Source organism: Prenolepis imparis, unplaced genomic scaffold (assembly GCF_030444845.1).
Source record: "Prenolepis imparis isolate NDT839.2.m4 unplaced genomic scaffold, iyPreImpa1.0 SCAF_11, whole genome shotgun sequence".
Taxonomy (NCBI): Eukaryota; Metazoa; Arthropoda; class Insecta; order Hymenoptera; family Formicidae; genus Prenolepis; species Prenolepis imparis.
The window spans coordinates 302,379-326,837 of NW_028141169.1; the positions used below are offsets into that span (position 1 = coordinate 302,379).

The 24,459-nt window shown below is 34.3% G+C and overlaps 1 protein-coding gene across 11 annotated transcripts in view; it reads left to right on the forward strand.

Annotated features, from left to right (window-relative positions):
* The window catches only part of Nfi (Nuclear factor I), a 31,966-nt gene extending 9,905 nt beyond the window's left edge, over positions 1–22,061 (forward strand). For 9 of the 11 annotated variants that reach the window (XM_083049871.1, XM_083049873.1, XM_083049880.1 and 6 more), the window contains 10 exons: positions 2,118–2,309; positions 2,507–2,690; positions 4,814–4,867; positions 5,064–5,162; positions 5,977–6,117; positions 7,317–7,460; positions 18,350–18,537; positions 18,663–18,992; positions 19,104–19,338; positions 19,427–22,061. In XM_083049871.1, the coding sequence (XP_082905997.1) occupies positions 2,118–2,309; positions 2,507–2,690; positions 4,814–4,867; positions 5,064–5,162; positions 5,977–6,117; positions 7,317–7,460; positions 18,350–18,537; positions 18,663–18,992; positions 19,104–19,338; positions 19,427–19,695 (1,836 nt within the window). In that variant the 3' untranslated portion in view covers positions 19,696–22,061. The remainder of the gene's footprint in view (positions 1–2,117; positions 2,310–2,506; positions 2,691–4,813; positions 4,868–5,063; positions 5,163–5,976; positions 6,118–7,316; positions 7,461–18,349; positions 18,538–18,662; positions 18,993–19,103; positions 19,339–19,426) is intronic. The other 2 variants (XM_083049872.1, XM_083049879.1) reach the window with 2 other exon arrangements.
* Positions 22,062–24,459: the final 2,398 nt, after the last annotated feature.

Consider the following 24,459-nt stretch of genomic DNA (forward strand, 5'->3'; position numbering starts at 1 on the left):
TCGTTCCATTCCATGCACCTATTCTTATCATCGAACGACAATCTACTCCGAGCTGATCTAGTCTCTGACCTCGAATGCGTTGCTTGATTTTGTATCGACTTGCGCGGATACTTACATAAATTTCTTCTGTCTCCTACAAATTCGTTTTAGTTATCTGTAACAACTAAATATCAACGTGTATGCGTGAGTGTTTGTCATGTTTTGGTCATAAATTTAAAAAAAAAACTTTCCTTCTTTTTTTCATCTTCGTCCTAGCGTTGTTGAACGATACGTTGCAGCATTTTCAAGAAAATATGTGCAAGAAAATATTGCACATTTTGATAATGTAAACATCGTTCACCGTTAGCTTGACAACGCAGCTGGTATATATACTTTATTCTTCATGTTTCAAAATAGCTCGTGGACATAGAACATTCTAGCGACGAGATTTTGCATTAAAGTTTCTCGCGAAGCGATTTGAGGGCTTCTATAAAGGTAATGTCATCGGCAATTAAAGTAACAAAAGTAAAGCAACATCTATTAGAATATAGCACATTATTGATGTATTTGATTTCTAGAGTTGTGTGCACAGAATAGAAAGAGAGAAAAGGGAAGAATCGGGGTTTTCATATTTGATCTGAAATAAATTGGCAGCAGCTGTCGTGACAGGTGTGCGTATATGTGTGTATACGTGTATGTCATCGAGTAAACGCTTAGGATTAAGGTAGCCGAAATGCGACATAAAATTGATTCGCGAGGTATTGCGCGATAAAATCTGCTTTTCGGCACCAGACGATATAAAAAATAGGGGAAAAAGCACGGAATCACTGGCGCGAGCAAGTCATCCGCGTAAAAGCGCGTAAAAGCCGCGCCTTCGGCAAGGTATAGCCTATGCGTACGCATGTCACGGTGTTACGTGCGTATACTCTCTCGAAGAAACACACGATTCTCGCGAACACGAACAAGGCTCTCCTTCGCATTCGGCATACCTGATATCGAGCGTATACGCGGGACGCTTTCTCCGAGAGCGTGAGCGCATCGCGAGCAAAATCCGCGCGAACGCGCACCTATTCCTCGCTTTATTCGCGAGTGCGCGCGCAAAAACGTGCCTGACATTTTATTCGCGCGCGGAAATGTCGGAACGTCGACATGCGCGTGACGTGCTCTCGCAAACTGCAAACTCTGCTCTTTCGTCCGCCGCCACCGCCATCGCTAAAATCGGTAAAAAAAAAAAGTCAACGATTGCCAATTTATTATACTAGACACTTGTAATTGACTCTGCCAAATTTAATCGTTGATAGAGAGGTCGATTCTTTTTCCTTTTCTTCAATTTGATTGTAATTTCTGCTTATATGCTCTATAAATGTATACGATTAATAAGAGCCGGAGTGGTGTCGTGTTTAGCTGCATCCACAATCAGCTGTAACGCGTATAACATTGCGATTTCAGTATTTTTGACGAATGACTATCAACGTCGGGAATATCGAATCACGATTTACAACGACGACGACGACGACGACGGTATTTAGCGAAGGCGCGAGCTAGGAAAAAATGTTTCGTCTCGCGTACGAAGGGAATACGGAGCGTGTGCGTGTACGTGCACGGCAAAAACGGGCTAGGCGAGATAGATCGCATTCTCTCTCGCGATGCATTCCACGCACTTTCAATGCATTTCTCAGGGATCTTATGCATGCGCGTGTATTTGCTATTCCGAGTGTGACGAGGGTCGCACGCGTGCGCTGCATATCGCTCGCCCGAAAGATGCCCCTCTCCTTCTCTTCGAGATTGTCGCTAGTCGCTATTCTCGTTACAAGCTTTACAAACTCGACGAACCGCCGATTTTCACATCGGACCGCCGAGATACTTTCCAATTGTCCCGCTATACCACGGAAAGATGGGATCGATATCGATATCGATACGCGGTCAATAGCATTTTGTATCGTCGTTACCTATAATGTATCTCTTTTTCAAAGATGTCCATTTTAATTTCATTCGATTTAATAAGATATTTAATAAGAGAATAAATAAATATGTGTATGATGAATAAATATCTCTGTAATGAGAAATGGTATGATAATTGGCGCGACGACGCGAACTCGCGTTTGCAAACTCTCCAATTCTCTCTTTCCTTTCTCTAGAACGAGAAGCTGGAAGTAAAACAGAAATGGGCCTCGCGGCTTCTCGGGAAATTACGGAAGGATATCACGCAAGAATATCGGGAGGACTTTGTGCTGAGTATTACGGGGAAAAGACCAGCGATGTGTGTTCTGAGCAATCCTGATCAAAAGGGCAAAATGCGTCGAATCGATTGCCTTCGTCAAGCGGACAAGGTATGCCGACGTTATTCCAATTTCCGCTATGCTTTCACATTTCGCTATATCTCGATACTCTTTGTTATTCCAATAACTCGTATCCTCTTTTCATTAAACGGGACAAATGAAAAATACGAGCGTTTAACGGCAACGGCAATTTATGAACGTTTATATATAGTTTTCGCCTGAATCGTTTTGATTTTCTCGTACTACAGGTATGGAGGTTGGACCTAGTTATGGTGATCCTTTTCAAGGCAATTCCATTGGAATCGACAGACGGGGAACGACTGGAGAAGACTGCCGAGTGCGCGCAACCAGGACTCTGCGTCAATCCCTATCACATCAACGTTTCCGTCCGGGAACTGGATCTCTATCTCGCAAATTTTATCACGAGTCACGGTAAGGGAGAATTCATAATTTTGCCCCATTGAGATCGAAAGAGCTGATTTCGAACAATCTGATTCGCTTCTTAAGATTTGAAAGATTGAATTCAATTCTTAAAGAAACAACATAGCGAGAGAATGTAGCGTTAAGCCCGAATCACACTAGCGATTGGCGATTGCGTCTGCGATTGCGATTCGTCAAATGGACCAATCAGGAAGCAGCCGATTGCCGTTTGCCATTCGTCTATTTGTCGAGTCGCAATCGCAGACGCAATCGCCAATCGCTAGTGTGATTCGGGCTTTATATTAATATTTACATTAATTAAATGACAAATTTTTATCGATTGCAAATATTTGTCTTATAATTACAACAAATATATTTCACAGTGAAATGTAATTTTCACAGTACGTGGAACGTAATTATAGATAGTCCTTTAATAGAACATGCTATTAAACCGCGCGAAGCGTAGTTGGCGAAATTTCGTATATATATGTATATTTCGAGTATATATATAACGCGGAGGCAAGTCGTGTAATAAAGTTATTAAAGTGACGACGTGACCCCTCGAATTTTCCAAACAATTCGGCTAAAATCAACCGACTACCGATGGAACATAGCGCTGTGGAGTGGCAAACAAACATATATAGACACTTGTGTTTTTCATCTCTCTTTCTCTTATTACGTTGGTCATGATTTTTGATTAAATTTTCATAAATTAAAATTTAAAAGAAAATATTATATCGGCACAATACATCGCTGCTACTATTCTTTTCACTTAATTTATTTTTCCCCCATTTAATCTTACAGTAAAATACATATAAAGAGATAAACGCGCAGTGTCTCCGCTCGTCTTTTTTGTATTTCTTTTTTCTTTTTTTGGGAAAAATTCTTTCTTTGGACGAGTAAAGTGTGCTTCCTGTAGAGCGCTAAAGTATTTATATCGGCACAATAAAATATCCGAGCACGCGTTTTGATATATATATATATATATTATTATATGTTACTGCGTGTGCGTCTCTTGTCGCGCGCGAGCGCGAATGAAACGTGTAGAGAAAATGTGCACGCAAGCGCGTGACCATGCTTGCCGCTGTATGCTCGCTCTATAAATAAATAGGCAACGGACATCTTTAGCGAGCTCACAGAGCTTCGCTTATACGTTGATTTTCTTTCGTGCCACTGAAAATACCTGAATATTTTTGTACCTGTGCGCGAAATTCGTTGTATATCGCTCCAATTGACTTTCGAAAATCGAAACGATATATATATCCATTGTATCCATATGTCGATAGAGTTGATAATTGTGAATAAAGATTAGAGTCTATTCGTTTAAGAAATCAAGCGAGATAAAAACTGAAACAGAAAGAAAGATTTATTTATATATATTTTAGTTTTCAACGGTTTGTGATTTCTAGCTGAAAGATTCTTCTTTTTCGCGACAGACATTAGATTACACAAGTTTAATAAAATTTCAAGGCTTTGTTTCGGACATTATTTTATTTTAAACATATGTATCTTAAATTTTCAAATGCCTAAAAATAGCGAGACAGAGAGAGAGAGAGAGAGAGAGGGAGAGGGAGATAGATTTAGATCTTATAATTTTTTAAAATAATATATGATTGTCCTTTTCCTATTTATAAAAGAAAATGAGTTTAAAAAAAAATCTCCGAATGTATACAACACAAAAGTAGGTCTTTAAGTTTTTGACGTATGTTTTTTACTTTTATTTTATCATTTGTAGCATTTATTAGAAAATTTGAATTTTTATCGGTGTAAAAAAAAACAACTCTCTCTCTACCCCTCTCGATCCTCGAGAAATCGCCGTATATTTCGGACCCTCGAGTATTTCGGTGATACGTTGCGTAATGAGATTTGCGTAAAACGCGTGGTGGTATAAAACACCGTGTAACAGTGAAAACATTACACGCTTTTCGCAGATAGAATAACTTTATATAATTTTCTTCATCTGAATATTTTGATATTACATAGCTCTCTGTGTAATATTCGAAATATAAATTCTCAGAAACAAAGAATCGCGTGAGAAAGAAAAAAAATGTGTTTGTGCTTACATAGTCACTATTTTAAATAAATTATCCCTTATTAATTAATCGCATTTGTCAAATTTTGTTTGTTTGTTACAGAGGTTCTAAATGGTATCTGCAACGCTAGCAAAGAAGAAGACAGACGTCGAAAAGGTACTCGCGTGATTTCGCGATTTATGTTTATTATATTTGTTTCGTTAATTTTTTTCTCAAATAGCGCGTTCACGTTCATGTTTTTTTGGTTGGCGCGATTTTCGATAAAATTTTCACATACACATCGAAAATGTGTACACCGGGTGTCGCGGATCTAAGTGGATATTAAACATCATTCGCTGGGTTTTGTTCCCAGGTACAGGATACCATGAACTATATAACGGTGTTGTCTGCAATGACACGATCCTTGCGACAGGTGTCTTCAGCTCCAAAGAGCTCTGGATGCTTTCAAAAGGTACGACGCTATATTTCTCACAGATTCGAATACTTGGAGTTAGTCTTCCATTGATTGATGCATGCAACGATTTTCATTATTCCGATTATTCGTACCGCGTATTTGTCCGAAAATAAATTCAACATATTCTCTAAATTCTCTGTCAAGATTGTCCGTGTGTTTGCGATCGGTTTCTTTGTGGATGCTTTCGAAAGGTGACGAACAGCTCGATGCGAAAGACCTTTTGAAAGCATCCTTTGATAGCTACGAACGTTGATATATATATATATATATTTTTCAAATTACATTGCTAGCATACATCTGTAAGAACCTAGCTTACATCTGTAAGAAATATAAATATATATGTAATGCTATATATCTCAAGGTAAGTTTATGAACTCGAAACGGGCCGTTACCCTTTTGGAAAGGCTTTCGTATGCGACTTCTCCTAAATAGGGAGACTCCTAGCGCGGACTCATCATTGGCAATGATAACAAACGAATGGCAATACGCGATTCGTTGGAAATCAAAGCGATGGTCGGCAATTTAATCGAATTTCGCATCCAACAGCTTCTCCTCTTCTATAGATACGACGCGAGGCGCGACCGCGATTAGATCAAGTCCGTCGAACGTGTCGCGTGTGTTGTGTCTTATGCGCATTTCGTATTTCGTACGACGTATATAGCCGAGAGAAAAAATGTTCTCCCTCCCCCATCATGTGCGCGGAAGCGGCCGATTTTTTTTCCTCCCCGATAGCGCTGCGGGGAGTGCAAGGAAAGCGAATGACACGTACGAAGACGCGCTAGGAACCGTGCTAATGTGTGTCTGGTTTCAGCGTCCATACTGCATGACCTCAGCGACATGCAGCCTCAAATAAACGCGATCAAAATAGAGCACCCGCCGTACTACTGCAGCAGCTACACCCCTCCATCCGCAGCCACGACCGCGGATCACGTTCAGCCGGCGGCTAGCTTCAGTGAGTTTCAAAATCTGCCTTTGCCCTTATTTTTAGTAGACAGAGTCGGGGTCGACTCGAATGCGGTAGCCGCGGCATCGCCACGTCCGTCCACGTCCGTCCACGTTCGTGGCTCTCCTCGCTCTCTCTTTCTTGCTTCAACTAGTTCACTATAGTTTTGCTCGTACAGGCGGAAAGGATAATCTCGCCAATTTCAAATGCGGAAATTATTTATTCCATCTACAAACGCACGTTTCTCCTCCATTGAGTCCTCGACTCGGTCTCTCTCTCTCTCTCTCATTGAAAATTTCCGATCGGCAGAAAACCCGCTTTAGTCTCTTTCCTTTCTCTTTATCATCTACTTGAATCACTCTTTGCGCCTCTCTTCTTTCATTGAATTCATAAATATATATGCATTCGATGTAAACGTCGAAACTTTCGAAAGGAATAAAGAAAGAAAAGATGAGAGATTGCTGGTGCTTTACACCCTACATACAGTTACTACAAAAGTCACGGTCATTTTTTCCGATATTGCCCTCGTAAAAATGAAATTTAACGTGTGAGAAGATGAAGAAGAAATAAACAAAGAGAAAGAAGACAATATTGGTAAAGACGAGACGCCAAAGAGACGTATGCATATCGCGTCTCGTTGCAACAAACAATGTTATGCGACAAAATATATATAGAGGACGGTGGCAATCAGCAAACGAAATTTACAATCAAAATAAAATGACCACTTTCTCAAGTGTGATATATGCGCGGCAAAATTTCAGCGATAAGTATATCTGGATTGTCGCCAACTATATTCCCGTGATATTTTTCTTTATTTTCTTTTATCGAATACGTACATTCCTTTTTTACGTCGACGAGACGAGAGCGGAGCACGCAATCAACTGTATATATACCGTTTACAACTTAATAATAATGTCAACGAGGCAAATAAGTTACCAAATTACCAAATTACATATGTAGCCGAACATGTCTCGCATTATATATTCCACTCTTTTATCTGCGAGTAAATTTCGCATTATTGCGAACGGACTTTACATCTGTTTTATCAATTTTGGACAAAAAAAAAAGAAAATATAAATGTTGCAGAAACAACGATTTCGTTGTGCAAATTCCGGGTTTCTTAAGAGATATAAAGATGAGAAATTTATTTAACCATATTTAAATAACAATAATTGAATATGTGTTTACGTATGATTTTATATGCGCAGGCCCACCACCGGTTCATCAATTAATAAGAAACGATAAGACTGAAAAGTCGCCGACAGTCTCGGTTTCGAGCGCGCCGACATTTTCATCGGTCCTTAGGCCCGAGGATGGACATCGTGTGATAGAATCTCCGCATTCGCAAACGGGTATGTATATCACCGGGTTTTTTTTTCCAATTGTCTATCTATTTCACCGAGAGGCTGCGAATTACTCGAAAATATACCGGCTCCTGCTATCCGATAATTTGCATGAGGAGAGTGGACGAGACATTGTATGACAAATTGTATATTTTTAATATTACGAAGATCTCGAGTAATTGTTAGAAATGCTGCAGAAAATTAAGTAACAGATTTGACTTTTTTTTTTTTCACAAGATTGGATTATTGATATAATAAACTCTGATGGCGCCGTTGTAAAGTTTCGTAAGGAATTCTTTTTACTGTGTGAAAGACAATTTCCTATACTTATATAAATATTTAATATCATCGGTACATGTGTATATACACAATATATGTGTATGTACATGTCGGCTACATCTTGAATCGTTACGTCAGAAATAAGAAAATACACGTGAACAGTTCTTGCGAATCCGATTTAATCTGCTAAAACAGACTCGAATAGATTAACAGGTTTTACTACTACCTTTAACAATTCTTACAGCGGATAGAAAGATTCATGTAAGTTGCAAGAATTGAGCGCGTATATTTTTCGATTTCTCATATTATAATTTATAAGATAGCCACTGTAGGCACTTTTAAAATTATTTAATCGGCAATAAACATAGTTCCATATAACATTGTTAAGCAGCCACATCTCGTGTAAAAACTGCTAAAATCTACAAATTTTCGAGTGATTTAAATGAAGATCGTGTGTCTATCAAAAATGAAAAAAAAAAAGAGTTACTCCTTATACATAAACAGAATCGAGAATAAAATATTATATCATAGATAACGTGTGTATCGCATTAATAAATACTTTTGCAGAGATATAGATTTCGTTCGATGTTAGAGATTTGTATCTACAATTTTTTTAATTTAATGAGTCTACTACAAATTTAATTACAATTTTTTTAATGAGAGTTATCGAAGAGCGAGATATCAACGATCTTTGCATTATCGAATCGCGACCGATCTTTTATATCGAGGTACGCTATAAAACACGACACGATTCTTTATTCTTTTCATTATTATTATTATTTTTTTTTCTTTCTTTCTCCCCTGCCCTCATTTGTCTCTCTTTCTCTTTCTCTCTTTCTCTGTCTCCCGCGTGCGTGCACAACGCATGTTTGGTGACTAATAATCTTAATTATTTAATTAACATACATCCAATATCGAAACGCTTTATCGATCGCTTTTAAAGAGATTGATGCGCTTCACGGGTTGAGTGTGAGGATCAAATTAATAATTCATCGATAATTAATTAATTATTACATGTATCTTGATTATATTAAAAACCTATACGCGATGGGCGGTTACTTGTCAATTTGTTAGTAGTATAAATATGTTTTTTTTCTCGACGCATTTATTACTCTTGATAAATCAAAAAAATTATTGCTATTCAAATATATAGTTAAATTTTCATTTGAATCTTTTCGAAAATCCAAAACCGCAATTCGCGCAACAATCGTTGTTTCTGCGACATTTGTTTTTTTTTTTTTTCATTAAACATAATATACGTGTATGATGCATATCGAACAATATTTGCAAAAGAATATTATAAACTATATAGATTATTCAAATTTATATAATTAATAAATTTACTCTGTACATATGTATAGCAGTTAATAATATGATTCTCTATATTTCAACCTTTATATTTTTTATTATATTACGACGAGTTTATGTTTATTTAATGAGCATAATTCGTTGAATCAACTTAATTTTATAACATTTGTGTTTAACATTAACAATTAACATTGATGCATTATTATTATTATTAACATTGCTACATTCATATTTAATAGAAATTAGAATGACAAGAAAATTTATTTAATAAATATAGTTAATGTAATGACAGAAGGAATTTTTATATTAATCTTGATAAGTCTGTCTTTTAGAAAGATTATTTATGCGAAACAAATAAAAAATGTGCGATATAAATTTAAAAATCATAATCTATCTTCTTCCTCTCTTCTGTGAAAATTTACATTCATTTAATAATTGACAATTCTATGCCATCCATGTACTTTAAATGATTCAATTAATACGAAATATATATATATATATATGTATATACACATGTGTATACATATACATATAGTCTTTGAAATTTTGGTTGAAGCTTTAATTTTATATTTTTGATGTGTGTGTGTGTGTGTGTGTGTTTAATGTACGATGAATCAAAATCACATAAATTTACTAACGCATCGAATAGACAAATTGATGTTCAATCGATAAGAAATCTCGAACATAGCGTTCAATAATTATCTTTAAAATCTTTTGTAGGAAAGCCCATGTTATTCTTTTAAAACGCAGTAATCCATAAAGATTTATTTGCGATCATATATCGCGCTCGATACATTATCTCCACTAATCTAATTAAATGCGTCGCAAATAAGATGCCCATATGAATGTTTATAGAAAGGATTGGACGCAAAATATGCAAGCCAATCGATACTTTTCTTTGAAATAATTCTTTGACTATTTCATTCTTTTGAGAAATAATTATGTTGATCGAGCTCACGTGGCAAAGCGCACGACTTTATTAAAGATCGTCATTTGTACTTGGACAATTAATAGCATATTTCAAGAAAAATGTGTGAAGAAAAACACGATATACATATGCTTTCATAAGTATAATCGAATACAAGGAAAACAAGATTAAACCATTATAGCGCTATTCTTCTATATACAAGTGATACGTTATACTTGTATATATGTATATAAATATGCCAAAACATCCGGTAGAAATGTTTATCAGATATCTATTTATTTATCAGATATTAAGACTGTTTCATTATTAAATAGATATACGAGTGCTTTTTGTAAGTGACGGAAGTAAAAGGAGTTTCGACCAATTAAATTTTCAAATTTTAATCTCATTTGTTAAGAGATTTTTACATTTTTTTGAAACTCAACTCTATCTAAGATAACTAATATTATAAATAACAAGTATCTCTCTCGTGTATAATATTTTTGCCAACAATAAGTTGTGTATCTTGAAAGGAAATGTTAAAGGAAACCGGGCCTTAAAAATTCATAAATGGATAGTTTTGGCACATTTTTTCCCTCTATCTCTATACAATGAAATATTTCTATATATTTTTTGTATATTAATCGAATCGTATGCTTTGCATACAATTATATACCTATACTATATAGATGACGCGAGAGTGTTTGTCGCGACAACAGTGACATATAGAATAATAATCAGAATCTTGTAATTTTCGCGTTCACCTTTTATACATATATCATATATCATATATTGTGAGATAAGGCAAAATCGGGCCAATTCTCTTCGATCTATTAACCTATGAAGCTACCCAACTTACCTACCAATCAACGACTGTGTTAATGTGAATCGCGTTAAAAATGACGCGTCATGATGTCTGTTTCAGTCTGACCCTGAGCGTAGAGAGAAGCTCGCTAACTCGACTAAAAGGTACTTTGTGACTGGTTATTGACTGTTGTCTTTTCCTCTATTTCTCTCTATCTATCTATCTATCTATCTATCTCTCTCTCTCTTTCTATATGTATATGTATGTGTAAACACACACACATTAAACACACTTGTACGCACGCGACTGTTTATTATTGTACGCGTATTTATTATTATACACACGAATACAGGATACAATATTTGTTAATTACGTTGCAAGAAAATTTCCAAGTCTCTCTCTGTATATTCTCAGATTCTATATGCTTATCTCAAGTAGCACGACACTCTTTATCTTGCAAATATAAAATTGTCACATTATAAAAATGAATGCCAATATAAATCCAAGTATCTTACGTACGATAAATTTATATTAACCGTTTTCACAATTTTCGAATATATTTACTTAATTTTTAATAACACAAATAATAAGCTCGGTAACGCAATAGGGAAGCTAGCAAACTAATATGGAATAAAAGTAAGACTTTGAAATACTCGAATCGAAAATTCGTGTTGTGGATTGGTAGGTTTATATTACATCAGTCTTAAGTATTGCTTTGTGCATCTAAACTATATATTCCCGAATATTTCCGTGGAACGCGAAATTTGCTTATAGAAAAAGAATATTTAAAAACTATTATCTGCCGATTTCGCTCTCACATATGAAAAGAGTATACAATTCGGTACAATTTTGTTTACAAATAACTTTTGAATATTGCGGCTCGATTATTGAAAAAATTTAGGAATTTTCCACTTATTTTTAAAATATCCTGCTTTAAAATAGGTATAGTAAAGAACTCTTCATCTTAAGAGGGGAATCTTCTAAAGATTAGTATCAGATATTCCTAATTTATAAAAAAAAATGTAGACGAAATGGGTTTTTTTTTTTACATTAACAAAAACATTATTTTACAGCACATGTGCAAAAAAAGATAAAGAAAACTTTAAGGCTATAAAAAAACAGACATAATACATATAGATCGAGCATAGATGAGGTATGAGACCTCTGAATCCTGAACGATTAAATCAAATTATATTATACGTCACTTGCGAACGTTCTCTTAAGTCACTCGAGTCTTTTTTTTCGAGCCATTTATTAACTTCATCCATTCTTCTATTATAGTAAACTAAAATCATTCAGCGACAAACATTGCACTGCACTGCAAAAATGTAACATTATACACAAAGGACTTTCTTATTCGGTTTAATCCGCTCTTCCTGCACACGATAGATGCGAGGCAAATTATTACATGCGGAATATTAAATTATACAAATATTTTATTAAAATATTTTTTCAAGTATAGAGATTAATTATTTATTAGACGATTAATATATCACGGAGGGGGGCTTATCCTTATTTTATTTATTCGATCCTGCGATTTGATCGTTTAATTGCGCGTTCTTACTTCGAATTATATTTAAATCGTCAAAAAGTTGAACGATAAAAATATCGGACGAAATATATTTAACTCTAAATATCTTTAAAAAAATAATTATTGTCCATAAAGATCGTAAAACGATAGTTTATAATTTAACTTTTTGTTATTTCGCTATTTCTTGATTAAATGATTAATAAATGATAAATTACGCGAAAACTGCATTTTGAGACGTATCATCGGGATATATGTGGCTACATATTAATTATAAAAAGTCAATTACTCATTATACTCATATACATTATCGTAGCAAATAGTTTCCGACATCGATCGCGATTGAATTTAGGAAAGGAATTCGACGGAGGACGCAAATGATATAACAAAGTCGAAAGCCGGAGCACGAAGCATGTCAACAATAGCGCGCTAGACGACACCAAGGCCGAATACATTGTTGTTGATAATTCGTTGCCGAAATATTTTACGCACTATGACTATGACATAGAAATATGTACGCGGAATATTAAATTATAAAGCATTTAAAAATATTCAATCGCGCGGGCTGATAATTGCTAATTATAATACTACTTTTTCGGATATTAACTCATTTCACTTTGTTGTTATATTTTTTATTTTTACAACTATTTCATTCTTCTCTCTCTCTCTCTCTCTCTCTCTCTCTCAATTCCAACAATTATTTAATTTTATTCATTTTTGTATATTTTTTATGAAATGCTTAGGAAGACTATTTTAAAAAGCATAACGATTTATTGTCTTTGTCCTTCTCTTTCTTTTCTTCTTTTATTGTTTACTCAACTGCATATTTTTTAATTTTATTTTCATAAATATGTAATTGAACCATCTTAACGGATCGTGAATTTCATATAATTGAGCTTTCTTGCGTAATTGGGTGATCGATGCGCTCGATTGGAAAAACTAGACAGAAATTAATGCAGAAATGGTTTCGGAATCGCTCCATTCATGTTTGCGACTCGTCTTTAAATTTATTATTAAAAGTAATATTTTATTTCCTTCTATATTGATTTTGGAGATTTTTCTGCGAAACCTGACCCCATCCAGTACAATTAAATTCTATGTGCTCGATGCATTAGTAGCCAACCCCATTCATTCATCCGTGTCGTTGTTTTCTTTTGCCTCTTATTCTATTCGTATTAATCTTCTCGTTACTTTGCTTTCTCTTTTATCTTTCTTTTCGCCACACAATAATTATAACGTTAGAATATTGAAACGATAAATATGATATTTGAAACAATTTTGTTGAAAATGATGCGAGAAATATGCAACAGAATACACAAACAGCTGGCGCGAATATGTTATTTAATGATACATAAATATACATATCATATACATATTTGAGAGAGATTTGTATAATCGGATTAATATTTTTTATAAGCGCGTTTTGTACGTTTTACATGTACATCGTAACTTTTTCACTCGGTTGCATTATTATTAATCGCAGACAGATATCGAAATATCATCTAGTGTAATGAAAAACATCTCGAGCTTGATTCTTTACTTACGATAACCTAACGTCAACCTAATTTTCCAATCTGTATCATTAAGACATTGTTCGGATCCAAATCCGAGATGTATCACATATAGGAACAGGATACATAATGAGAGAAACGCGTGTCTGATATACGCGTGTAAAAGAAAATAATCAATTAGGGAAAAGAAGCAAGAAGAAGAATCATCGTAGGGTGTACGAAATAAGTATTTTATAATACATTCATTTTATGAATGTTCTTAGCATTTAAGTAGCGTTAAAGAGAAACGAATAATGTTATATTAAACGGGAATCCAATGGTTGGAATCGAATGAAATTACGTGAATTAATTCAAGACCCTCTGTTTATCAGGCAAGTCCTACTTAGAGCGAGAAATCCGCCTGACGCCTGATTGCGATATGGTAAAAGGCTTGCGCTCATGGTCGCAAGAATGTTATGTTAGCACTAATGACAATATATATATATATATATATATATATATTTATGTGTTAGATCGGTGTTGCATCATTATATTGTGTTCCTTATACCTGTACATATACATATCTATATATCCGCCTGCAGCTATATGCACGATATCGTTGGTGCGATACTTCCATTGACCGCTCTGAGCCGAAAATTGATACTATTCTGTTATCTACACTTTCTTTCGACCAGTGTGTGTGTTATCGGTGATGAAAAAAAAAAGGCTGATACTTTTCACTTTCAATTCTAACATACGTATTGTATAAATATCAATAACTTCGCGTGTAAATGTCCATTCAATTTATTTATATCGCCTATACACATATGAAATGTGTAAATGTATAAAAATAAAAGTAAATTGTTTTTTCGATATTAATTAAAGCGCTGAAACACAAATGGCATCCGAACCAACAATATGCCCCGAATCTACGACATTTTTTCCGATTTAATGATTTTGCGATTTTGTGAGATCGATCTTGCTTACGTCATCAAGCCGTCGTCATGCAGCGATTGTTTCACTCGCTGAAGGCTTGGGACAATTTAGTAGTACGATCGAGAATAGCCCGACCATAGTCGAACCTGTGCTATAAGCATCGTGTCATCTCTCCTTTTACACCTCGGACAAATTCAACTCGTATCTTTTTTTTCTTCTTTTTAATTCAAATGACAAAAATTTGAAACCCACATATAGAACAAAATTAACACAAATGAATTATTATAAAACAGAAAATGAGTGTACTATGACATTATTATTTAATATTGAACAAATATCGCGTATTTAAAGAAAAAAAGAATTTACTTGAGTATCGACAAAGCTCTTTCATTCTATTTTAATCTCTCTCTCTCTCCCCCCACATGTGTATGTATCGTCATATATATGTATATATATATATATATATCTGCATAATATATCTCTCTTTACAACAATTCTTTGCCTGTCCGTCTGACCCATCTGCCTGTTAACGGCCGCCTTATTCGAGCTAGTAAACTTGCTACTTATTTCTCTTATTAGAGTCAAGAATTGTTTCCTCTTTATTCCCCCCAACTATATAACTTTCTCCCAACATTTGGAAGCATCGTCTGTATTATTATGTAGTAAAGGCAAATATAGTGGTTGAAAACGGGTGGATAAACAGACGGACGGCTTTTCTTGCTAAATGCGTAGTACGGTCTACCTATAGCAAGCTAGTTGTTGCTGTCTGTCTGTCTGTCTGTCTGTCTGTCTGTCTATCTATCTATCTATCTATCTGTCTGTCTGTCTGTCTGGCGGTCTGTTTTTGTCTATTAATTTGTTCCTCTTGTTTAACAACCCTATTATATAACACCCATTCACATAATAAATTCGACGATACAGTCTCGACGCGGCTCGACGATCAAAAGAAAATTTATGAGATTCTAATGACTTTATTTTACACAGGGGTACGATTAAAATTATATTAGCCCTTAAATATGATTTTAAAAAATTGGCGCTCGGCGAAGTCTCTTACAATTATATTGTCTTTTGTAATTTTTTTGGAATATTTCTTGACACGGTTACTTTATTGGCTATCTAAGAATATACAAGTATATATTGAAGAAAGATATTATTGCAATACTCTTAATTATCTATTGAGTTTTTTCACACAAGAATTAGAAAGTTGAAAAAGAATGTTTAAGATCTAAATAATTATTTCGTTCCATATATTTCGTTATGAATTATAAGATTACAGGTTAATTGACCATGCATATTGAAAATTCATTCGGTTGTCTTGGGAGAATGATATTCACGAGCGATTTTTTTTCATGATTATTATTACTAATTACGTCCAAGCCCGTAATAAAAGATAAATGTAATGATCGATCGATCGAGCTACGATCAAGGCTGCGTCTATCCTAAGCGTGCACTTAATTTAGTTTCATATATCACTTTCGATATTATTTCCATATTATTCACTGTCTCACACGGCCAATGCTCTTGGTATGCTGGATGGATTAATTAACTTACTTAATTGATTAACATGCAATTCATATATTCAAATATATATTAATTGAACATCTATGCCCTTTCCGTACGGTATTATCTACCTATATTCTACACTATTATCGTTGCGATGTTGGTGTTGTTGTTTAATACATCTATATATATATATATATATATATATATATATATATATACATACATATATATACTCTAATCAATATTTTGTATTGATGTTGATGTTGTTAATTTGATGTTTTGATGTGTTGTTTAGTCGTTGTTATCTTGCTGTTTGTTTGATGTTTGCACTATGTTGTTGCACTCTGTGTGTCTGTGTACACACTTACATACGTACATGTATATATCTCTCTTATCACGTATTATATGCGTACACGTTATTATCTATACCATGCACAAAATTTCGATTGTGTACGAAAAGTTTTTTATCTCCATACACCATCTATATACAAAAAGAATTTAAGCGTCATGTTCAAATCCTGACGAGATGTCATATACTATGCATACGTGCACGCTTGTAGTGTAACGCGTATTAAAAAATATTCTAAACAACTCGATCTAATATCTATTAATTGTAGTTTCCTTTAACAAGAATTTTTGCTCGTAATTATATTTATTCAATTAAATATCGCAGTATACCGAATGTGAGATTACGAGAATATCTCGGGATGAAGAATGGAGCCTCTTTTATAACTGCATATGCAATATATTTTTTTGATTTGTTTGATGTTCCGTTAAGAATATATTTTATAAACGTATTTCATATTCATCCGGTCTCACGCTTGGAATGCATCATCCAATGCATATGTATATGTGTATGTATGTACGTCATAAATATATATGTACAGTGTTCCAGGATTATCGTATCCTCTTTCGCGTATAAATTCTTTTGGTGAATCTGAGGTCGATGAATCCTACACGAGGAAAATTTGATATCGAGAATTGAAGAATTCTGCGACAAATTAAATACATTACAAATCTTAACATATTAACCTACTAATTTAATTTTAAAAAATTAAGAAAACTTTAATATCTGTGATTCAATGGCGCCGAAATGTTTGAGATAAAAAAAGTTATATCGACGATAATTTTTTTCTGTGTAAAATTTTCTCTAGGAAAAAACGATTTTACATTCATTCAAGAATCTATAATTGAAAGGAACTGTGCGACAGTTTTGGAACATAATCTGTACTATGGTCTAAGCATCAGAATTTTATCGATTCGTCACTAAAACCACCCCCTAACAAGCTCATGGTAACAACGACTTTTCTGTCCTTATCTAACTGTCTATGTACCTATCGATCTATCTGTATATTTCTGCGTGTGTCGGTTACGAAACTGGGCTAAGCTACGATGCCGCCGAAAGGTGAAACATTACTAGAGGGAGAGATCTATTCTAGCATTTTACCAGCTTAATATTATTATTTTGCAATTCTCTCTACCTCTATGTACATATATAACTTGTATACGGCTTATCTCAATTTCGTGATTCGGTCCGAGTACACGTACATACATATGTAAGTGTTCGAATGCGACTTATTATCATAACTAAAAGATTAATACGTGTATATTAAGTATAGCTAACAATAAGCTAGATAAAAGCAATTTGTGTACAGCAGACATATTACTGATAATTGTTCAATTACATTACATCAATATCATGATAATCGAATTATGTAATATCGAAAAAATAAATAAATAAATAAATAAACGCGATAACTCTGGATAAACAAAATTCACAATAAGTGCGAAATAAATTGGACGAAGTAGTTTCGTCTTTCAAAGGTTATAGGTGAAAACTCGTTGACGACTCGTAATTCCAAAACAAACTGTTGTTTCACGCGTATTGGGAAAGAAATCTAACATTTTGTATATAATTTCAAGATAGAAGGATAAATATATATGTCGCGCGATAGCGCTAAACGTTTCGTCCAGTTTCGATCAATAGACAAAAATTTTAAAAAGAAAAAAATGTGAAGTAAAAAAATAATAGTATCGCGATTCGCGAAGGTAAGGAAAGAACAGCGTTAAATTAAGGGGGTGGTTCGTCGTGACATCGAGATCAGTAATCAAATCAGATAATCATTGGGAATTGTGTTTCAGGATTGCATTCACCTCACGAAGGATTAACCGGTGGCTCTGGTCAAAGCATGTCTGGACTTGCTTACTATCAGACAGAACATCCCGGATCCACAGGGGTAGTAAAGTACCCCGAGAACGGACACGATACTCTCTCGGATTTTGTGACGTTCGTCTGCCAAGAAGCCGAAAATACTCAACAATTACCCCAGGTAGTTTTTCTTTTTCGCGGCTAGTGCGACAATCGGGGAGATTACCTTTTGACACGTACATGAAATCTGTACGGCATTTTTGCGAGAATAAAAACCGGTACTATAACTTACGCGATTACTTTTAGACGCAGCTAACCGGACCGCGCACTGGTTTACAAAAATTCCCACAGTATTATCCGAGTTCGATGTTACCGCCACCACCTCCCGCTCCTATGGCCAGACCGGTGGCGATAATAAGATCGACGGGTGAGCTGGCAGCGGCAACCGCTAGTTCGCCACCAACATCGTCTACGTCACCCACAGATCCAGCCGAGTTAGGTCCTAACCAGGAACATATGACTTGCCAGAATTCTGTCGAATCCGCTGGCCGGAAGAGTCCCGCCAGAATTCTCGTTACACCGCACACCACCAGCAGGGAATACACGTTTGCTCATTTTCATTCGCAACCCGGACAGGTTAGACGATATTCTTGTTTCTTCGAGGATCTATTTCTTTCATCTCCTTTAAATTTATGAAAGATATACGCATATATGTAATCTTTCTGTACTGTACTCTTGCTTTTCCAGCAAATCTTTACGTATCCGACCATCAGCTCGATGTCCGGGGTAATTTCGCCGACTAATCTGTCTCTATTTTCGTCTCCTGTCTCGGTCACGAGACCGGTGGCAACCCAGAGATCAGTCTCAAATGTTCCGCCGCGTTGGAATACTGCACCATTTATCAATTTGGAAGACGATTACAACATGATCGCACCGATTATCGCTGGGACTACTAGCGAGCCACCAACTGCCATGGAAGAAGGTGAAGCTAAATCTCGTCTTTCTATCAATGACAAGATGATGAATATTTCTACTGGTTTAAAACGGAGATCCTCTCTTTTTTTTTTCAGAACGATATTTTCATCCTGTGCATACGAGTGGCGTAGTAGATAAAAATGGCAGTGGTAATTTAATAGGCAACGAACTCGGAGTCAGCGCAGATCCTGCGTCGCATCATCATCAGCAGCAGCAGCAACATCAGCAGCAGCAACAACAACAGCATCAGCAACATCAACAACAACAGCATCAGCAACATCAACAACAACAGACGCAATCATCTTCGCAACAGCAGCAACAAGTAATGGCAGATAAGTCCGGTGGACCTAAATCTCCTCCGTGACAGTGGAGTCTGAAAACGGAAAGTCTCGAGAGACTCGCATACTCGCCGCGTTTTTCGAGATCGGCACTTAGTATCGCGTGCAATAATTATTCCGAGGTTATGGCCGAGACCGAATTCGAGAGTAATCGTCAGGAATCTATGCGTCGTATTCAATTGCGTGATTTAAACTTGCGGAGAATAGAATATCTAAGAGTTCGATCTTAATTTACCATTATTATAAAGCAAGAATAAGAGTGCTTTCCGTAAGGAACGTAATCGAGGAAAGAGGAGATTCTCATGTTTATCTCGAAATGAATTCGTACAATATAAAATTTCATATTACAACAACTTAACCAAGTATATATAGTTCTTCTGAAGCATAGTTTATCGCGAGAGAGTTTGCGACGCGCTTGGAATAGCCATAAGATAACGTCGCCGTGCATGCCTTATCCTGCTCGAGAACAGAAAATTGTCTACATACAGTGTCGTACAACGAAATATTGTTCAAGCTATAATGTAACGTATTTAGATAAAACGACATTATTTCAATTGAAATTGATACAAATAATTGGACGCGATATATAATTAATATGCAATATCGTTTGGTCATTTGTCAACAACACAAAGTGCGCTTGTATTGGTCGATACACGGTTCACGATTTCCTGTCAACTATCTAAATCTAAATTGTTTTTCTTTGTCTTTTTCTCTCTCTCTCTCTCTCTCCTCCCTCCCCCCCCTCTCTCTCTCTCTCTCATTTTTCCCCTTTTCCGTATTTTTCTGTATCTCGAGATACGAGAGCAGCTGAGTTTCTTCATTATACTGTTAATAATTCTTATAAAGCTCGCAGTCATAGTTGTAACGATGCGATATATAGTATTCTTCCATAGAATTTGTATTATAATAAAAGATTCGTTATTTTCGTAATAAAAATTTTCGTGATATATATATATGCGGGCAGGTTTTTTTAATAAGTACGAAACTGTAATATTTTGTATAAATAGTGTTTTATAGTTGATAATAACGAAGAAAAGCATAGAAGCAGAAATCTTCTTTCGCTATACTAAAAGCAGAAATGACGCGTTGACAAAAGCTTCTGTGAGCAAGAAATACTCTCTCTCCTCATCGTTCTCTGAAAATTGTTCAGACGACTTTTCTCGTTGATCCAATCTGCATACTTCGCAATGTCCTTTTAACATTGAAATCAACACTAATATGCCGCTTTCCTATTGACCACCCTTTACACATTTTGTGTGTCCAAATTTCATTCTCTCTGCCGAAAAATTGTTCTTCCATGATTATTCCAGACTTTGCGTCACGTGTTTATAGTATACAAATTTATACGTACATATTTATATAGAAAGTTGTGTTGTTACATATTTTACGTAGTGCATCGGGGTGAGTAAATGTTGCGAATTTAGCTTGAACAAATAAAATTTGTTATCTCGCGTATCGCAAAGAGTGATACGTATGAGTGGATTCGTTAGAAATGAATTGGCGACGATGAATGTACGATTCGTATAATGGTCGAATAATTGAACCGTGTATAGAGTTTTCTGTGCCAATGAAGCAGCACACGTGCGCGCTATTCTTTTTGTAGTGATATTAATAAATTAAGGATATTTCCTATAAACGCGGATTTAATGCGAGAGAAATGTCGAAATGGTGATAAATCGCACCTTAAACAAGAATCTATTGAATAAGGATTTGCAGATTTGCAAATGAGAGGTACTCGATAATAAGCATAGCGTCACCGCGTAATGCTCAGGCTAGCATTAATACATATTAGGGAAAAGAACTAGTGAAAACTAGTCACATCAGAGGCTGCTAATTAGAAACAATGTGGATATTTAATATTGTGTTTATCGGATAATATAAGCGCTTAATTATTTAAATATGTTATATTGAAGGTAATGACGTAGGAATTAATATATCGCGTGAGAGCAAATGAGCATCGAATATGATTATTGCGAACAAAGTCCAAACTTTGTATAAAGTTTTTCATCGCCAATGTATATCAAAAAGAATGTATAAAATAAGAAATTACCATTACTACGGACTTACTTATATTGTAAAAGATACTCGGTCAAAATTTGACAGCTCAAATTTTTCGTTATTTATTATATCATAAGGGCAAAACACTCCTAGTATAACCCCGTTTGTTAAACGATCGTTCAAATTCACACTTTATCTTTAATAATTAATCAAAACTACTTTTCTCTTTCTTATTCACATAAGTGAATGACGCAAAGAAGAATGTTCAGATTTGTTTTCGTTATCCGTAATCGAAAGAACATATATAATAAGAGCATTCGACTTGGATGAGCAATATGTTGTTACGTTTTTATGTACATTATCTAGATAACAACAAGATAATCAATTTTGTTAATATTGTTTTATTAATACGACTTGTTACAACATCGCGCAATTTAACGTTTTATTCTTTAAATTATTTCCTTGTTTTTTTACACATGAAATTCGAAAGGTTTATCAGCGGTGAGGAGAGAAAAATCGGAAACTCTTAGAACTTTTTTTTTTTCCAGATAAATATTTCATCGGATAATATAATAATCAAACTTATTTCGATACACTTTATATACAACACTATATTTCATTTTCTTTTAAAATGTAGATACCATCGTAAGACAAATTTTTATAAGCCTAACGCTTGTGAATGTAGTTGAAACAGATACGTATAGTTACTTATCTGCTTATGGCTCTACTATTTATATAATTAGAAAAAACACGGATTATTTCATTAAATACTCAACCTCGCTTACAAAAATAACAATAATCCCAGTCTATTTAAAATAAGTTAATAATTATGCGAGGTTTAAAATATAGGATGTCTACTTTAGAATTAAAAATATAGTTCTAGATAGTCTATCTATGTTATCATTATTGTGTTTGTGTGTATTTCCGTGAGAAGAGAAGTATATACAATACAAGTATGTGGACGCACGTGTAAAGTAGAGAGGTCAAAATAGAATCAAGAGATAAATTGAAAAAGAGTTTCATGTGGGTACTGTACCAGAAGAAGCAAAACATTTTGTTACTCGAATCATGAAAATAAGATCACTGATCGGCCGAATGTTTTATTTTGCTGGCTCCTTCCCTATTTATTAATATATTGATCTTCAACTGGTAATAAGGAGAAAGTTTTGAGAAATCTCAAAACTTTTCGATTTTTTGGATAACGTTAATTACTTTTAATCTTGTCTTTTATTTCTATACAGGGTGTCCCAGAATGAAGGGGACTAAATTCGTGTGCAGATTCGTGGGATCATTTGGAGACGATTTTTCCTCAGCAAAAATGTCGAGACACCAATAATTTTCGCGTTATAAGCGATTGAAAATAAAGGGTTTTTCGCAAACTAAGCGCCTTGTGGAAATAAACTAATAATAAATTCACATTCTTCAGTTAATTTCAGGTAGAGTTTACTTTAATAGAATTTTAATTTAAGGCTTAGTTACAAATATACATGATGGCAAAAATTGGAAACATGCAAAAAATAATGACCTCCCTCGACATTTTCGCTGAGGAAAAATCGTCTCCAAATGATCCCAGGAATCTGCACACGAATTTAGTCCCCATCATTCTGGGACACCCTGTATATTTCTATCTAAAAAGAGAATATAGAAATATAAAATTTTAATATCTTTAATTTAGTTTTTTTAAACAAGAGTATGAAGACAATGTTTTTAACAATTTTTGGAATCTGAAAAATTCCCGTATACCATGTTAAGGATTAATTTAGCTTGCTAATTTTAGGAAAATTATTGGTTGCTGAATTATTCCATATAAGTTGATCAGAAACCGATATAATTTTTTTGCAACACATTATCTTAATTTGCGAAGTATCTTTAAAATTATGTTGTTTAATTTTGTGCGCATGTGTAATATTGTCAATTTTTCTAAATTAATCTAATTATTTAGTCATTTTTTTATTTCACGTATACAAATCCTTAAATTAATATCCTTTCTTTATTTTGTAAGCATATTCTCAAAATGTTGAATGTATTATTCAAATTATAATACGTCATTTCTACATTGACATTAATTATTCTCAAGTATTGCTCATTATAGATTATTGATTACGGAAACAATAGATTTATTTTATCTCTCTGTCACAATTAAAATTTCTTTAAGCACACTTTTAAAGCACATATACATATGTATAATCTAAAAAAAAGTATTATAAAATAATAAATAAATTATACAAAACAAAAGATAAAAGAAATAAGAAAATATATTTCACAAGAATATTTGTTCATTAATGAAAAAATGCTTGTGTATCTAACAATTCGGTTCAACAATAACAATAGTAAATATAATATTAACAATTCGATAATAAAATACTATATTACGTTAATATTCCTACAGAATGTTTTTGGTGCAGTTGCTTATATTATATAAAACAACATTATTATAATAACTACAGCTTGCAGTAATGTTATAATCACAATAGATTATTGCTTAACATTATTACATATTGCTTATCATTATTATTAAAATTACTATACATTTATCTGCTACTACTATTATCATTATCATACCATTATTAATATTCCTGCTACTACTATTACTACAACTATTACTGCTACTATCATTATTACTACCGCTACTATTATCTCACTGCTATTACTACAACTATCATTACTCATTACTAATACTATTAATACTATTATTATTACTACTAATTCTACAACTATCACTACTGCTATTACTATTACTATTATTATTATTAACACTACTATTATATTTGTCGTTAATACCACTTCTATAA